The sequence below is a fragment of the Plasmodium inui genome, assembly GCF_000524495.1.
Source record: "Plasmodium inui San Antonio 1 unplaced genomic scaffold supercont1.18, whole genome shotgun sequence".
NCBI classification, from domain to species: Eukaryota; Apicomplexa; class Aconoidasida; order Haemosporida; family Plasmodiidae; genus Plasmodium; species Plasmodium inui.
This window is the reverse complement of record NW_008481852.1, coordinates 1-12,524: the sequence shown is the minus strand read 5'-3', so window position 1 is coordinate 12,524 and position 12,524 is coordinate 1. Positions and strand designations below refer to the sequence as shown.

The 12,524-nt window shown below is 48.5% G+C and overlaps 4 protein-coding genes across 4 annotated transcripts; 2 read left to right on the top strand and 2 right to left on the bottom strand.

The window, feature by feature from the left end:
- Nucleotides 1-219: 219 nt before the first annotated feature.
- Nucleotides 220-1,260, top strand: C922_03859 (hypothetical protein; the record flags this gene model as incomplete). The annotated part of the gene is made up of 2 exons (XM_008819448.1): nucleotides 220-552; nucleotides 742-1,260. The coding sequence occupies 2 exons, from the start codon at nucleotides 220-222 to the stop codon at nucleotides 1,258-1,260; spliced, it is 852 nt and encodes a 283-aa protein (XP_008817670.1).
- A 305-nt stretch (nucleotides 1,261-1,565) lies between these two features.
- Nucleotides 1,566-2,525, bottom strand: C922_03858 (hypothetical protein; the record flags this gene model as incomplete). The annotated part of the gene is made up of 1 exon (XM_008819447.1): nucleotides 1,566-2,525. One exon carries the CDS (start codon nucleotides 2,523-2,525, stop codon nucleotides 1,566-1,568), a length of 960 nt encoding a protein of 319 aa, XP_008817669.1.
- A 2,190-nt stretch (nucleotides 2,526-4,715) lies between these two features.
- Nucleotides 4,716-5,378, top strand: C922_03857 (hypothetical protein; the record flags this gene model as incomplete). The annotated part of the gene is made up of 1 exon (XM_008819446.1): nucleotides 4,716-5,378. The coding sequence occupies one exon, from the start codon at nucleotides 4,716-4,718 to the stop codon at nucleotides 5,376-5,378; it is 663 nt and encodes a 220-aa protein (XP_008817668.1).
- A 231-nt stretch (nucleotides 5,379-5,609) lies between these two features.
- Nucleotides 5,610-11,878, bottom strand: C922_03856 (hypothetical protein; the record flags this gene model as incomplete). The annotated part of the gene is made up of 3 exons (XM_008819445.1): nucleotides 5,610-8,074; nucleotides 8,278-8,346; nucleotides 8,551-11,878. 3 exons carry the CDS (start codon nucleotides 11,876-11,878, stop codon nucleotides 5,610-5,612), a joined length of 5,862 nt encoding a protein of 1,953 aa, XP_008817667.1.
- Nucleotides 11,879-12,524: the final 646 nt, after the last annotated feature.

Below are 12,524 nucleotides of genomic sequence, written 5' to 3'. Positions count from 1 at the left end.
TAAAACAGGTTGATAAAAAAAGCTTGTTGGTAAGATTGGCTAGTCACTTTTTCGACAACGCTGTTCTTTCGTTCTTTTTTTTTTTTTTTTTTGTCACCATTCCAGTTGTCCACGCGTAAAACGTGTGCATATAAATGCATGGGTGCATTCACGTCTTTGCATGTCGCTGTGCTTGTGCGTAGGCTTTCCACGCCTCTGCTCTTGTCCACTCACTACAAAATGGCAAAGGGAAGTGTCATCAACCTCGTCCTCCTTGCAGCGCTGGCACTGCTACTACGAACCAGTTGGGCCTCGATTGGAATGGAAAATGACGCAGAAGAAGAAAGAGAACTGCACCTGTCAAGGAGACAAGATTCCTACAGCTTTCTGGAGGCTTCCTTAAACGCCCTGGAAGTTAAGACCCCCCTTTCTCCATACGAAAGAGTTAAGAGGAAAACATCACATGCAGAATTAGGTTACGTTCACCATGAGATGATTAAAAAATTGAAAATTGAGAAGTTGGACAACATCACCAACATTAGAAATATCGTCAGTAGGTGTGTCTCGGATTCGGTAAGTGCGGACCGGGTTGGGAGGCTATTCGCCGGGGAAAATTATAATCAGCTGAGATGGGTGAAGTTCCTGCGTGGAAGAAGCTGCTTCCCCCAATGCTACCTCATCGCTACTGCAACGCTACCCCATCGCTACCGCAACGCTACCCCATCGCTGCCCCATCGCTGCCCCATCGCTGCCCCCCCGCAGATCCAACACACGATGCGGGCCATAACGAGTATCCTCGAGGAAGTCCTAAGCTACAACGAATTCTGCACGTCGCTCGATGAGCACTTCTCCTACCTATACGACGCGAACGTTACATTCAAAATTATAATAAAAACCTGCAGAACAGCAACGGAAAACGAGCTGAGGGGAAATTATTTATCTCTATATGTGGAGGACTTTAAATCAATTTTACAAGCGTTAAAAAGCCCACACATTTCATTCCACGATCTTGATGATATGTCAAAATGCTTGGCTAAATTTTACCAATCATTTATTTCCCCCTTTCAAGTCTATGTCCCTGAGACATCACTTTACATGAAATTTATTGGAGCGTACACAAACCTGAATGGCCTTTACAAAGTAGAAGATTTCGTTAAAGAGTTTCTTAAAACTTTCCACGCAGGCATGTCTGAGGAAGAAATCACTCTCTTCTTTGACAATTTATTCCGTCTATACACACGTTCTTTTTCGCACGGCCGGTGTTTATATCAACAAAAATGAGGTAGCCATGCTGCCTCTTTTTTGCACACGATTGCGCCTTTTTTTTTTTTTTTTACAGTTATATGATTCGCCTGAACTGTTCAGGAAAAAAAGTTTTTTTTTTTTTTTTCCACTATTTTTTTGGCTAGCTTGACACAATATCGACGCCGCAATTGCGGAGAAGTTTCGAGCAAAGTGGGAAACACAAACGGGGGGATTTTTTACCCCCATGGGAAGGGAGGTGGTTAGGGAAGTGGTGGCGGAAGTGGCTACCACGCGACAGCCAAGTAATCGCCAGCCGCCAACGGCCAACCACCCATCGCGCACTACGCGTAGCTGAACTTGCGCATGCCCAGGGTCTCCTCAAACATACGCACACTCCTGAGGATGAAATTGGAGTTGATGCGCCTCTCCAGTTGCGACACCTTCAGGGCGCGCTGCCAGTGCTTGTTAAACAAATATATGGAAATGAAAAAAGACGAAACGAAAAACATTTGCGTCAGCCTACTGCTCAGCAGCTTCTTCATCAGCGCGTATAGAAATCCGTTGCTTTTTTTCTTGTTGTCCTGAATTTGGCTGATAGCATTGGAGGCCACTTCCGTTTTGTTGTTAATTATTATGTGCTGCGGAACCACCTTGGATGGACCCATCAGAGTGTGGTTCTCTAACACCTGTTTTTGGAGGTTGACGTTCATAATTTGTAGTGCCATGACATCGTTTTTTAGCTTTCTAAGTTCTTTATAAAAAAAGGCTTCCTCCCTGATCACTTGGTTGGCGTTTTCCACGCAGAGCATTTCTTCGTCTTTGTGGCCATACGGCCGATAGTCCAGGAAGGCCTTTCCGCGCTCGTCCAGGTGCATGTTGCAATTGCCTTTGGCGAAGTTCCCGTCTGTGCCGTCGTACAGCGCGCTCAGGTCGGGGTGCTCGCCCTTGCCGCGCTCGCTTCTGAAGCGGTCACTTCTGGAGAGGTCACTTCCGCTGGGGTCGTGTTTTCCACCTCCACCGTGTTTTCCGCTTCTTTCCTGTTGCCCACTGCGATCCTGCTGCGCCCTTTCTCCCCTGTCATTCGCAAAGTTGTTGTAGTAGGAGTAAATCAGATGATCATTCACTTCTTTGTTCCTCCTGTCGGGAAGGTGTGTGTCGGTGCTAAACGAATTCGGAGGTCTCCCCACGTCCGGGTTTTTCTTCCCTTCATCACTTCTATACTTGGAACCATTTCTATAGAGGCTGTTAAAAAGTCCGCTGTTCAGAAGATTAAATTTGGTCCTCAAAAAATAGTCGTGCATTAGAAATTCGGTTGCAAGCGACTACTCGTGGACGGAGGAGGGGGGATGAGGGCTCGTGCACACATGGCGCTGTCAACATGGAATGTGTGGAAATAGGCAAGGTCGCACAGAAAAAAAAAAAAAAAAAAGGAACAGAAAAAGGAACAGAAAAAGGAACAGAAAAAGGAACAGAAAAGGGAACAGAAAAGGGAACAGAAAAAGGAACAGAAAAAGGAGCAGAAAAAGGAGCAGAAAAAGGAGTAGAAAAGGGAACAGAAAAAAGAACAGAGAAAGAAATAGGAATAAGGCGAACAGGTGAAGAACGAAAAGTCTGCTAAACAGACTCTCAAATAAGTAAAGAAACTAAAATTATTAATCCCAAAGGGCATTTAAAAAAAAAAAAAAAACGCAAGAAAAATGATTAAAAAACATGGGTAAATTATATGCACACCTGGGCCACGCTGGGAGGGTGTGGTCGGTAAGCTAGAACAAACAAGAACCAAGGCTCGCGGAACCACCACGCAGCGGCAACGAGGGGGGTCGTGGCAGCCAGCCCGCGGGAAACTTGACTGACGCGAGTGACACAATTCTGTCATGCACATTTCCCTTGGGGTGAATAAACGCCCTTTCTCTGAAGGAGTGGAAAAAAGGGAAGGGAACGCGGAATGGTGTAGAGCGCGCTGCAGAAAAAAAATTAGCCTCAAAATGAGCAGCAAAATTGATCGAAAAATTGGCCTCAAAAATTAGCCCCCAAATTAAGAAGCAGATTGGGCGATAAACCAACTGAACAGAGTAAACAACGCGAACAATGGGAAAACCACGTGCGCCATATGCGCCGTGGAAACCGCAAGGGGGCAACGAGTGAGTGGGGCGAGAAGACCGCTTCTAATTAATGCCTCATCACGGATTGATACCCAGGGGAAAACCCCACGACGGGGTGGTAGGGGTCAAAAGTGGCCCATTAACGACACACACGTTAACCGGACACCCATTAACGACACACACGTTAACCGGACACCCATTAACGACACACACGTTAACCGGACACCCATTAACGACACACCCGTTAACCGGACACCCATTAACGACACACCCGTTAACCGGACACCCGTTAACCACACGCCCGTTAACCCCAAGATGGGATGGTCCCCTCGAGGGGGCGACCTTCACGGGCGCGTTGCCGAAACGTATGCATGCAATCGCCCAGGCACTTCAGCGGATTGGGGCAATCCATATAGGGGTGATTGCCAAAATTGGTTTGTTACGAATCTTCGGAAAAGAAGTACAACGAGATAAAACTTCTTCGTGCGTCAGTGGTCAATTCGCAACGCGGCGCAGAGTCTTCTACACAAAGTGGCAAATTGAAGCAGTTACGGGGGAGGATACTTCGGGTGTGTATGGGGATGGGGGAGGCGGAGTCCCAAAACATGGCACTTCCATCACCGTGGCAAAAAATGCGCTTTGCTCCTACATTGTGGAAAGGTTTCTCTGCAAAGAAGGGAGGGGAGAGGATGCATTCATTTTCCCCTTTTGGCAAAAATGCACTATCGCTGCAACGTGACAGGTCGGCGGCTTGAGAAAAAAACGCATACAATTCTGCATCCAGTTCTGCATCCAGTTCTGCATCCAGTTCTGCATCCAGTTCTGCATCCAGCTCTGCATCCAGTTCTGCATCAAGTTATGCATCAAGTTATGCATCAAGTTATGCCTCCAGTTATGCATAAAGTTCTCCCCTCCGTTCCAGTGTTCACTTTCCAGCCTGTCGCTTCTCTCCGCATGGCGAAGCTGCGTGTTGTAGCGAGGCCCAAAGGATACCTCAATAGGAACCTGCGTGAGGGTAAAGCAAGGGAAGGGAGAGAAGCCCAGGAAGGGCCCCCTGGCCCCCTTTACCAAGAGACGTAACCGAGGTAACCGCGAAAAGAAGAAGGCACCTCCCCAGAAAAGGGACAAAAAAAGATGATTCCTCTACACAGGTTCCATTTTTTAACCCCCCCGTACTGGAAGAATGGATTCTTCATTTCGTGTGCAAAAAATGGGGGATACCCCAGGGGGACAATAAGAACCTCGCGGGGGGTTCATAACTCCCCTGTGAATATCCCCCCCCGAGAAAGCCAACCGAGGAGAATGCACCTCTCAGTACAGAAGAAGCCAATATGTACTAGCAGGACCAATTGTGTTTACGTCCATCCCTACCTGTTTCCCCCCCTCGGGATGGTCCCCAAAAGGGTTCGCTATGACTTCCACAGAGGGGAACAGCACACAGGAGGACAACACATAGGAGAACCACACACAGGCATTACCAACTGCCTCTACATATTTAAGCGCTTTAAAATGGTGAAGACGAGTTCTTACAGAAGGAAAAGTAGGAGCTCTCCTAATGGACAAGGGCAGAAGGCAAAAATAGGAATCAAACGGCTAAGTGCTGAGTATGTAAAAACAGGACAACTTCTCGTTAAGCAAAGAAAGATCATTGCTTTCAATTTTGAGAGAAAGACACGGAGACGCAATTTTAAGTACTACCCAGGGGAACACGTTAAGGTTACAAAAAACACAAGTTTAGTAGCCCTCACAAATGGGAGAGTAAAATATACATTTCACACTGTGCAGAATGTCCTCATCGTGAATGTACTTCCAGAGGAGTTAGGAGAACTCAGGGAAGAAGACTTATATAGATACAGAACCGAGCATGTGAGATCGTTTGAGGAGAATAGGAGTCTCGTTTATCTTCGAATGAAACATGTGGTCAGCTTCCCTCCCAGTAAACAGACACAGTTTAGGAAGCCTCCACTCCGGCCACAGTTTTTGGCTAAGTATGATATCGAGGACAATCCGACGCTGAAGGAGGTGCCCGTGCTGTATCACAAGCGGGAGTGAGGCAGGGATGGGCAGTAATTCAAACTGATCCGTAGCGATCGGGGGTGATTCAAACTGATCCGTAGCGATCGGGGGTGATTCAAAGTGATCCGTAGCGATCGGCACCAATTGGCAGTCCTCTGCTGGGTTGCGGCGCCCTGCCCCGAGGTGCGACCCTTTTGCGCAGTTCGGTTGTCTACCCCTCCCTATCGCTACTCATCGGTAGTCATCCCTAATCATCGCTACTCACCGCTACTCATCCTCGCCAAAGATCCGCGCGTAGAACCCGTTGAAGAAAAATCTGTTGTAGAGGCAGCCAAGCGGCCCGCTGCGAAACTGTCGAACGTATCCAATTAACTCGTTCCTGCTGGCATAGAAGGCGCCGATAAACTGCTGCACCTCTGGAGAGGTCAGCAAAATGATGTTACGTTCCAGGTGTTTGGTGTGCTCTTGGAAGGTCTGCGAAAAGTTCACTGCCTCTTGAGTGTCCACATCCACCCATGTCAAGGAATCCACGATGCGCTTAAAGACATGCACAAGGTTAGCCAGGTTGGTAATCATTCTGTTGAGCGACACAAATTCAGGAGACAGGAAGGAGAAGTGATACAGATGCTCAGCTAGACGTCTGTGGAATTCGATCAGCGTGGAAAACCTTTCTATCTTCAACACATTATTAAAAAAGAAAGAGTAACTTCTAACGATGTTCGTGTTGACGATGTAGTCGTGAATGCTACCAAGAAGGAAATCCATTTCGACTCTTATCTGATTCAGGTCTCTGAATAAGTCACTCATGATTTTCACATGGGTGACAAATTTGGATACACCTGAGTGGCGCGTGAAATGGTCGTCGAATCCGATGCTGAGGAAACGTTCCCGCGTTAGGAGCGCGTTGCAAGTGTTCCTCGATAGGAGGCAGTTCCGGGGAGGGGGGCCATTCAGCCGCTCCCCATCGCTATCCTCACCGCTGTCCCCACTGGACGCGTTCCCCCGCGCGATGTTGTTAATCACGTCCATGTACTTAAAGTCGCTTCCGCGGAAGTGCGTGGTGGCCCCTTTGTTCCTCTTCCGCTGCCCCTCATCAGCCTCTCCAGCCCCAACACTGCCCCTCTTGCTGTACCGATAAACCAGCGGCTTGGACAAATACCGTAACGTCCCGAAGATACCATTTAAACTCTCCCGAGTAAAATAAAGCAGACATGTTAATCGATACACATTTGTGTAGTAAGTTAGAACATCTTTGTCGAAAAAGATTTCTAACGGGGGGGGAACTTCTATATACACATGGATGTGAGAAAATTTGGAGGATATATCTGAGGCGGCGTAACAATAACTGTCTGCTCGATGGTGCAGCAGTTTTATGTGTCTTCCCTTTGATTGGGTCGTCGCTGGGGTAGAGGCCTCTATGCCGATGTGCCCATCATAGTGGGAATCATTAATATTATCGCTATTGATGAGGCCACTCCCTAGCCCGTTGGAGTCACCCTTCTTGCTGCTCAACAGGGAGGAAAAAATCTTGTGCTTCTCCTCCGTTTCGAAAAACATAATACATTTCAACAAACAAACGAAGGCTAGCAAGTCGTGTTTTAATAAGAAGGACCACACGAGGATCCTATTAACATTGTCGTAGTGCTCTTTGATTGGAATGAAAACATTTCGGTAGAGGAAATAGTTAATGCTTTTAATTTCCATTCTGTGTGGACCACATGGCGGAGGGGGGAGATTCTTTATCCCATCGTCCTGAAGCAGAGCACATGGGTTGTCTTCACCTCTAAGGTAGCTTCGACCCTCGTTCCCCGGGGCCTTCCCCCATTTTATCCACTCTGCGACTTTCCCCGTTAGGTCATCTCTGTAGTAGGTTCTCCTTCCTAACTGCACTGCACTGGATAGCTTCACCCCATCATCCTCGTAGTCTATGCGGAACGCTGCCAGGTCTCTTCGCTCCTGAGAAGGGTCCGCCTCGTCTAGTTGGAGGTTCGTGGTCAGGCTGAACGGGTTGACTTGGCTGAGCGGAGTGAGCGGTCTGAATGGGTTGACTTGGCTGCTGACTTGGCTGAGGGGGCGGCGGGTCTCCCCATTGCCTGGTCCTCCTTTCTTAACGGCACAATGAGAGTGACACCCTTTTAAAGGCACCTCCTTCCATGCCCTGCCACTACCGTGTGACGACGCAGTTGTGTCATCGGAGAGAGGGAACGAAGAGACGTCGCTACTCCAGTCTGGTGAGCCTTCTTCGTGTTGCTTCGGATTTGTGCGTCCCCCACCGCATCGCCCACTACCGCGTTTTCCCCTACCGCGTTGTCTCTTACCACCTGGTTTCTTCCCCCGCTTAGCGATGATCCTCAATTTGATCGCCTTTGTTAGTCTTCCCGTATGGAGGACATTCCCCCTGCTCGCATCCTCCGTGTCTACGTTGTTTTCCAGCACCCCAGTTGCGCGGTTAGCATCACTGTCATCGTTGCCCTTATTGAAGCTGATGTCACCATGATTAGTGCTTCCCCTCGTCGTGGGACCGCTGGGCCGACTAAGAGCACTGCGGAAGGAGCGCACGTACCGCTGCAACCGCTTCTTTATAATCCTCCTCGTTCTGGAGAAAACATGATTGGCGCTTTCTTCATCATTCCAATGCTCGATGAAGACGTTTTCGAACCGTTCACTTGGGCTTGTCACCTTGTTGCGACTCGGGTTTGTGTGCAGGTGAAAAAATTGTTCTAAAGTGGCGGCTGACGAGGAGCACAGCAGGTTTGGAAGGTCCACCTCTTTAGCGGTAGCGGCGTCTTTAGTACTTCCCACGTCTTTAGTACTTCCCACGTCTTTAGCACTTTCCACCTGATTTGCGCTTCCCACTCGGTTTGCACTTCCACGCGCAGGTTCGCCCCTTTGGGTGTTTTTTTTTTTTTTTTTTTGGCTAGCTGGCCTTTCCCACTTGAGAGTTTCGGAATGGCTAGCTGGAAGTCTTCTTCGCTGATTGATCTTAAAATTCGGGACAGTTCGCCTGGGGAGAAGAAGGTGTGGTGACGGTTGTGTAGAAGTGCTCCATCGAAGTGTAGCGGCGCTTCATGGAAGTGTTTTCGGCGCGTCACGGAAGTGTTTCGGCACTCCATCGACGTGTTGCGGCGCTCCGTCCAAATGGAGAGAGGAACATGCCAGTTGCATGGTGGCTACTTCCCACCTGCGCGATGGCTATGACTGCCCTTACCTGCTCTGGAAACAACCCCTATGGCGTACTTCAAAAAAATGGGGAGCGAAAGGAACGAGTCGGAGAGGAGACTCCCTGGGTCGTAGTACCTATCTCCCTTGTACAGGACGAAAAAAAACTGTCGTGCCGCACGCCTGCTGATTATATACTCGAAGTGAAAGTCTCTATTAACCCCCAGGAAGACATAAGCGTACAGAAAATGGAGCAGAGGTTTTACTATTCGCAGGAAAAGGAATTTGCACACCTTTGCCAGGTGCTTCCTCCTACTACTAAGGAAGAGGTAGTAGTACCTGTATATATAACTGAGCAGTTCGCTACCCCTTGGGAAAATGAACAAGTCGGCACGGGTATCACACATGATTCGCGTGTCACTATTACCACGGATCATTCGCGTCTGACTCCTACCACGGATCATTCTCGTGTGACTATTACCACGGATCATTCTCGTGTGACTATTACCACGGATCATTCGCTTCTCACCGTCACTATACATTTTACGATCACCTGGGAGGTCTGTTCCCCCCCCCCGAGGCATGTGTGACAAGCCATAAATAACGTTGAGGAGGGAATTGTACTCGAAGACTTGCTTCAGATTGGAATTGATTGCCCCATCTGGAGGTAGTACCCCGGGGGGGAGGTTATAAAAGACGAAGTATTTTTTGCGAAACACTTCCTCCCTTTCCTGCGTGTAACTGGAGCATAGGAAGGAGAGAAGCTCGATGCACTCTGTGTGCCTCTTAACTTTGTTGTATATCTCCATGGGGGTCTTAGCATTTCCGTGGAGAATGACTCTCCTTATTTGTTCTGCATACAAATGTAGGTACTTCGCCACTGAGCTGATAAATGTGGTGAATACTTCTCCCATCGGGATTATGTCTTCCTCGTGGTGGATCGGCGGTGTTTCTTGTCGCGATCTACCACCACGGCTACTATCACGACTGCTACTCTCGCCACTGCTAATCCCCCCCCGGAAAAGCAACCCCGCGAAGACGCGCACGAACGCCTGCACGTACCGCACCAGCGTGCCAACCCTGGCGAAAAACAGGAAGAGGTGAAAGTATCTCTGGTAAAAGGGGGACGAAAACATATTTCGGAAGGGCTCAAATCGGAGGCGGAAAACCTCCTCCTTCTTCTTGTCCAGCCAAAAAGCAATACCATGGTTAACACACACGAAATCTTTACTGATGTATATGTTCCCCCTTCTAAATCTATTTAACTTCTTCCTCTTCACGTGAGGGGGGTCCTTCCATTTGGGCTTCCCCCTTTGAGCTCTACTGACAAAGGGGTGTCGTCGAATGGGAAACGTTTCGCTCTCATGTCCCAGAAGACACGCCATAATTTCATGCTTCCATGTGTTCAACATATCTGCATTCTCCCTAACCCAAGGCTCATTTCTACTTAAAAAATGAAAAAAACGTTTCAAAGAAAAAAAACGATACTCCTCTATCCGATTGTTTAAGCTGCAAATGACATTCTTGTGGAGAGTAACGTAGATGCTGTTAATGATGCTTAAGAAATGTCTTTTGTATTTTTTATTTTTATTATATTTATTTATTTTTTTTTTTTTCCCCATTGCATTGAGAGAGCATGTATCGTTTGCATACGACTTGTGCCACAAGTAGGGTTGCTCTGCATCGGTGGTCCCTCCGTCGGGACTGCTGCCCCTTCCCCATCTCGTTTTCACATTGGTTAATAGGAACTTCCCCTCATCGTTTTTGTTCTCCTGCGCGTGGTTCCTTCTTATGTATGTGTACGTGCTGATCGCCTCCCTTTCTATCTTGCACGACTCCTCATCCTGGTAAATGTCTTCTTCTCTCAGGGTGAGAGCATGGCGCAGGTTCGCCACCCCCGGGGGAAGCGGTGGAGAGCATTCCCCTCCGCTAATCATCCCTCCATCGCTAATCATCCCTCCATCGCTAATCATCTCCTCGCCGCTAAACAACCTGAAGTTGTAATAACAGGCCTCCTTGGCGCTGAGCTGAGGCCCACAGAAACTGTCCAGCGGGGACTTCCCCCCCGATGGTCCCTTTCGATCGGTGAAATTGGTGAAGATGCCTCCGTCCCGATGCATCGACATGTCATCCATGTTTGGAAGAAGCAGCATGGCAGCGTAGTTCCCGCTTCCTACGGCGGGCGTGCTCCAGGTGGGAGGTTCGCCACTACAGCCTCGGTCGATGGGGATGATACTCTCCATGTCGAAAGCAGTCCCGACAGAGTTATCCCTGTCGCTGTGGCTGCCACTCTGTGGGGAGCTCCCCCTAATGTGATGCCCACACCTCAGCGTCAGCCCATCCAGCTCGTTCAGTCTGGCAACGAACCTCATCGTAAACGCATCTCTAAATGACGTGACGAAGTTGCACAAAGAATCATACTCATCTGTATTCAAATCGTAATTCAATTCATTGAAGTTTATTTTCACCCTTAGAAGGAAAAGAATGTTATAGGAAAACTTCGACACATTTTTTATTTGTATGTCCTCATCAAACGTGTTGAAACTGTACATGTCGTTTTGCTCCCTATGTGCAGGTCGATACGATGGGTCTGTTAAATGCTGTCTGTATCCTGCCGGGTGTGTCTCTCCTCCGTTGGTACCGCTCCACCTCGTCAGGTCGGACAATAACAGCAACATGTTCAGGAAGCTCTCGTGGCATGTCAGCTTTAAGACAGTCCCGTTTCTCATAGGCACGCTGTCCAACGCGAAGTAGGCCTTCACGTAAAGGTATAGGCAGAGAAAGTCGAGGTAGCACTTCCTTTCCAGGAGGACGAGACAGCAGGCGAATATGGACGTGTACAACTGCGGGGATAGCGTGTCCCTCCCTGGGGCGCCCCCCAGGAGGAAGGAATCCTCCCCGGGATGACAGGTGCCCCCCATTATGGAAATATCGGGGGAGCAATCATATGTTGAACTGTCACCCGGCTGCTCGGCGTTGGTGCTACACCCATCGCTGAAATAAGATGTCGCATCCGCCGCTCCTCTAGGCGATTCTCTCTGCGCGTAGTGCCGCCTGAGGACATGGTACAGGTCCCCACCGCCACCTCCGTACACGTCGAAGGCGTACTGGTTCCCCACGTAGACCATGCCATAGTCGTATCTGTAACTGTAAAAGGTGCGGAACAGAAGGAAGTTAACTCTCGTCTTGTGCAGAATATTTGCATAAATGAATCGTTTAATTTCGTATCGGATTCGTCTCAGTATGTTTCCATCTTTTATAGGATAGGACTTGGCTTCAATGCAGCTCCACTCGTCGATTAGCCTCACTAAAGACAGGTCGGAGGAGTCTCTTTTTGGCCCTCCAGGGAGTGGGCGGCTGGTGCGCATGCCTCTCATTGTTGGTAGTTGGCGGGCGCCGCGGGCATGAACAGGTGGATCCTCTCTTCCCTGCCATACGCCCAAAAGGTACAGAGAAGGTATGGGAAAAACACACAAAAAGGGTAAGGGCAGAATGCAAAAAAAGGTATGAGAAAAAGGCACAAAAAAGATATGGGGAGAACGCACAAAACAAATATGGGCCAGCGACACAGAAAACGTTTCGGCAAAAAGAAACGTCGAGTCGAGTGCCACTCCCCCTCCTGTTGCCTCCCCCTTGGCCACTTAAACGGTGGGTAAACGAAAAAAAAAAGAAAAATAATAAAAATAAAATAAAATGGTGGTGTCCCGTCCCAGCTAATCTCTCCAAAGTGTGTATTCCCGTCGTTTTCAAGTAGAAAGGACGGGAGAAAATCCCCCTTTTTGTCGTCCCATCGGTAGAAGCATAAACCGATCGACAAGCACGGACTCGTCAGAAACTATCCTACGTGCTAAAGCTACATACGCACATGCAAGTGTGTATAGATATATGGACCAACGCTGCTGGAGATGCTTCTCCATTTTGGGAAAATTTTCACCAAAGGTTAATTCAACCTAGGTTGCGGGGATAAAAATAAAAAAAAAAAAAAAAATAAAAAAGAGAAAAAAGGGATGATGGAGGGGGCTC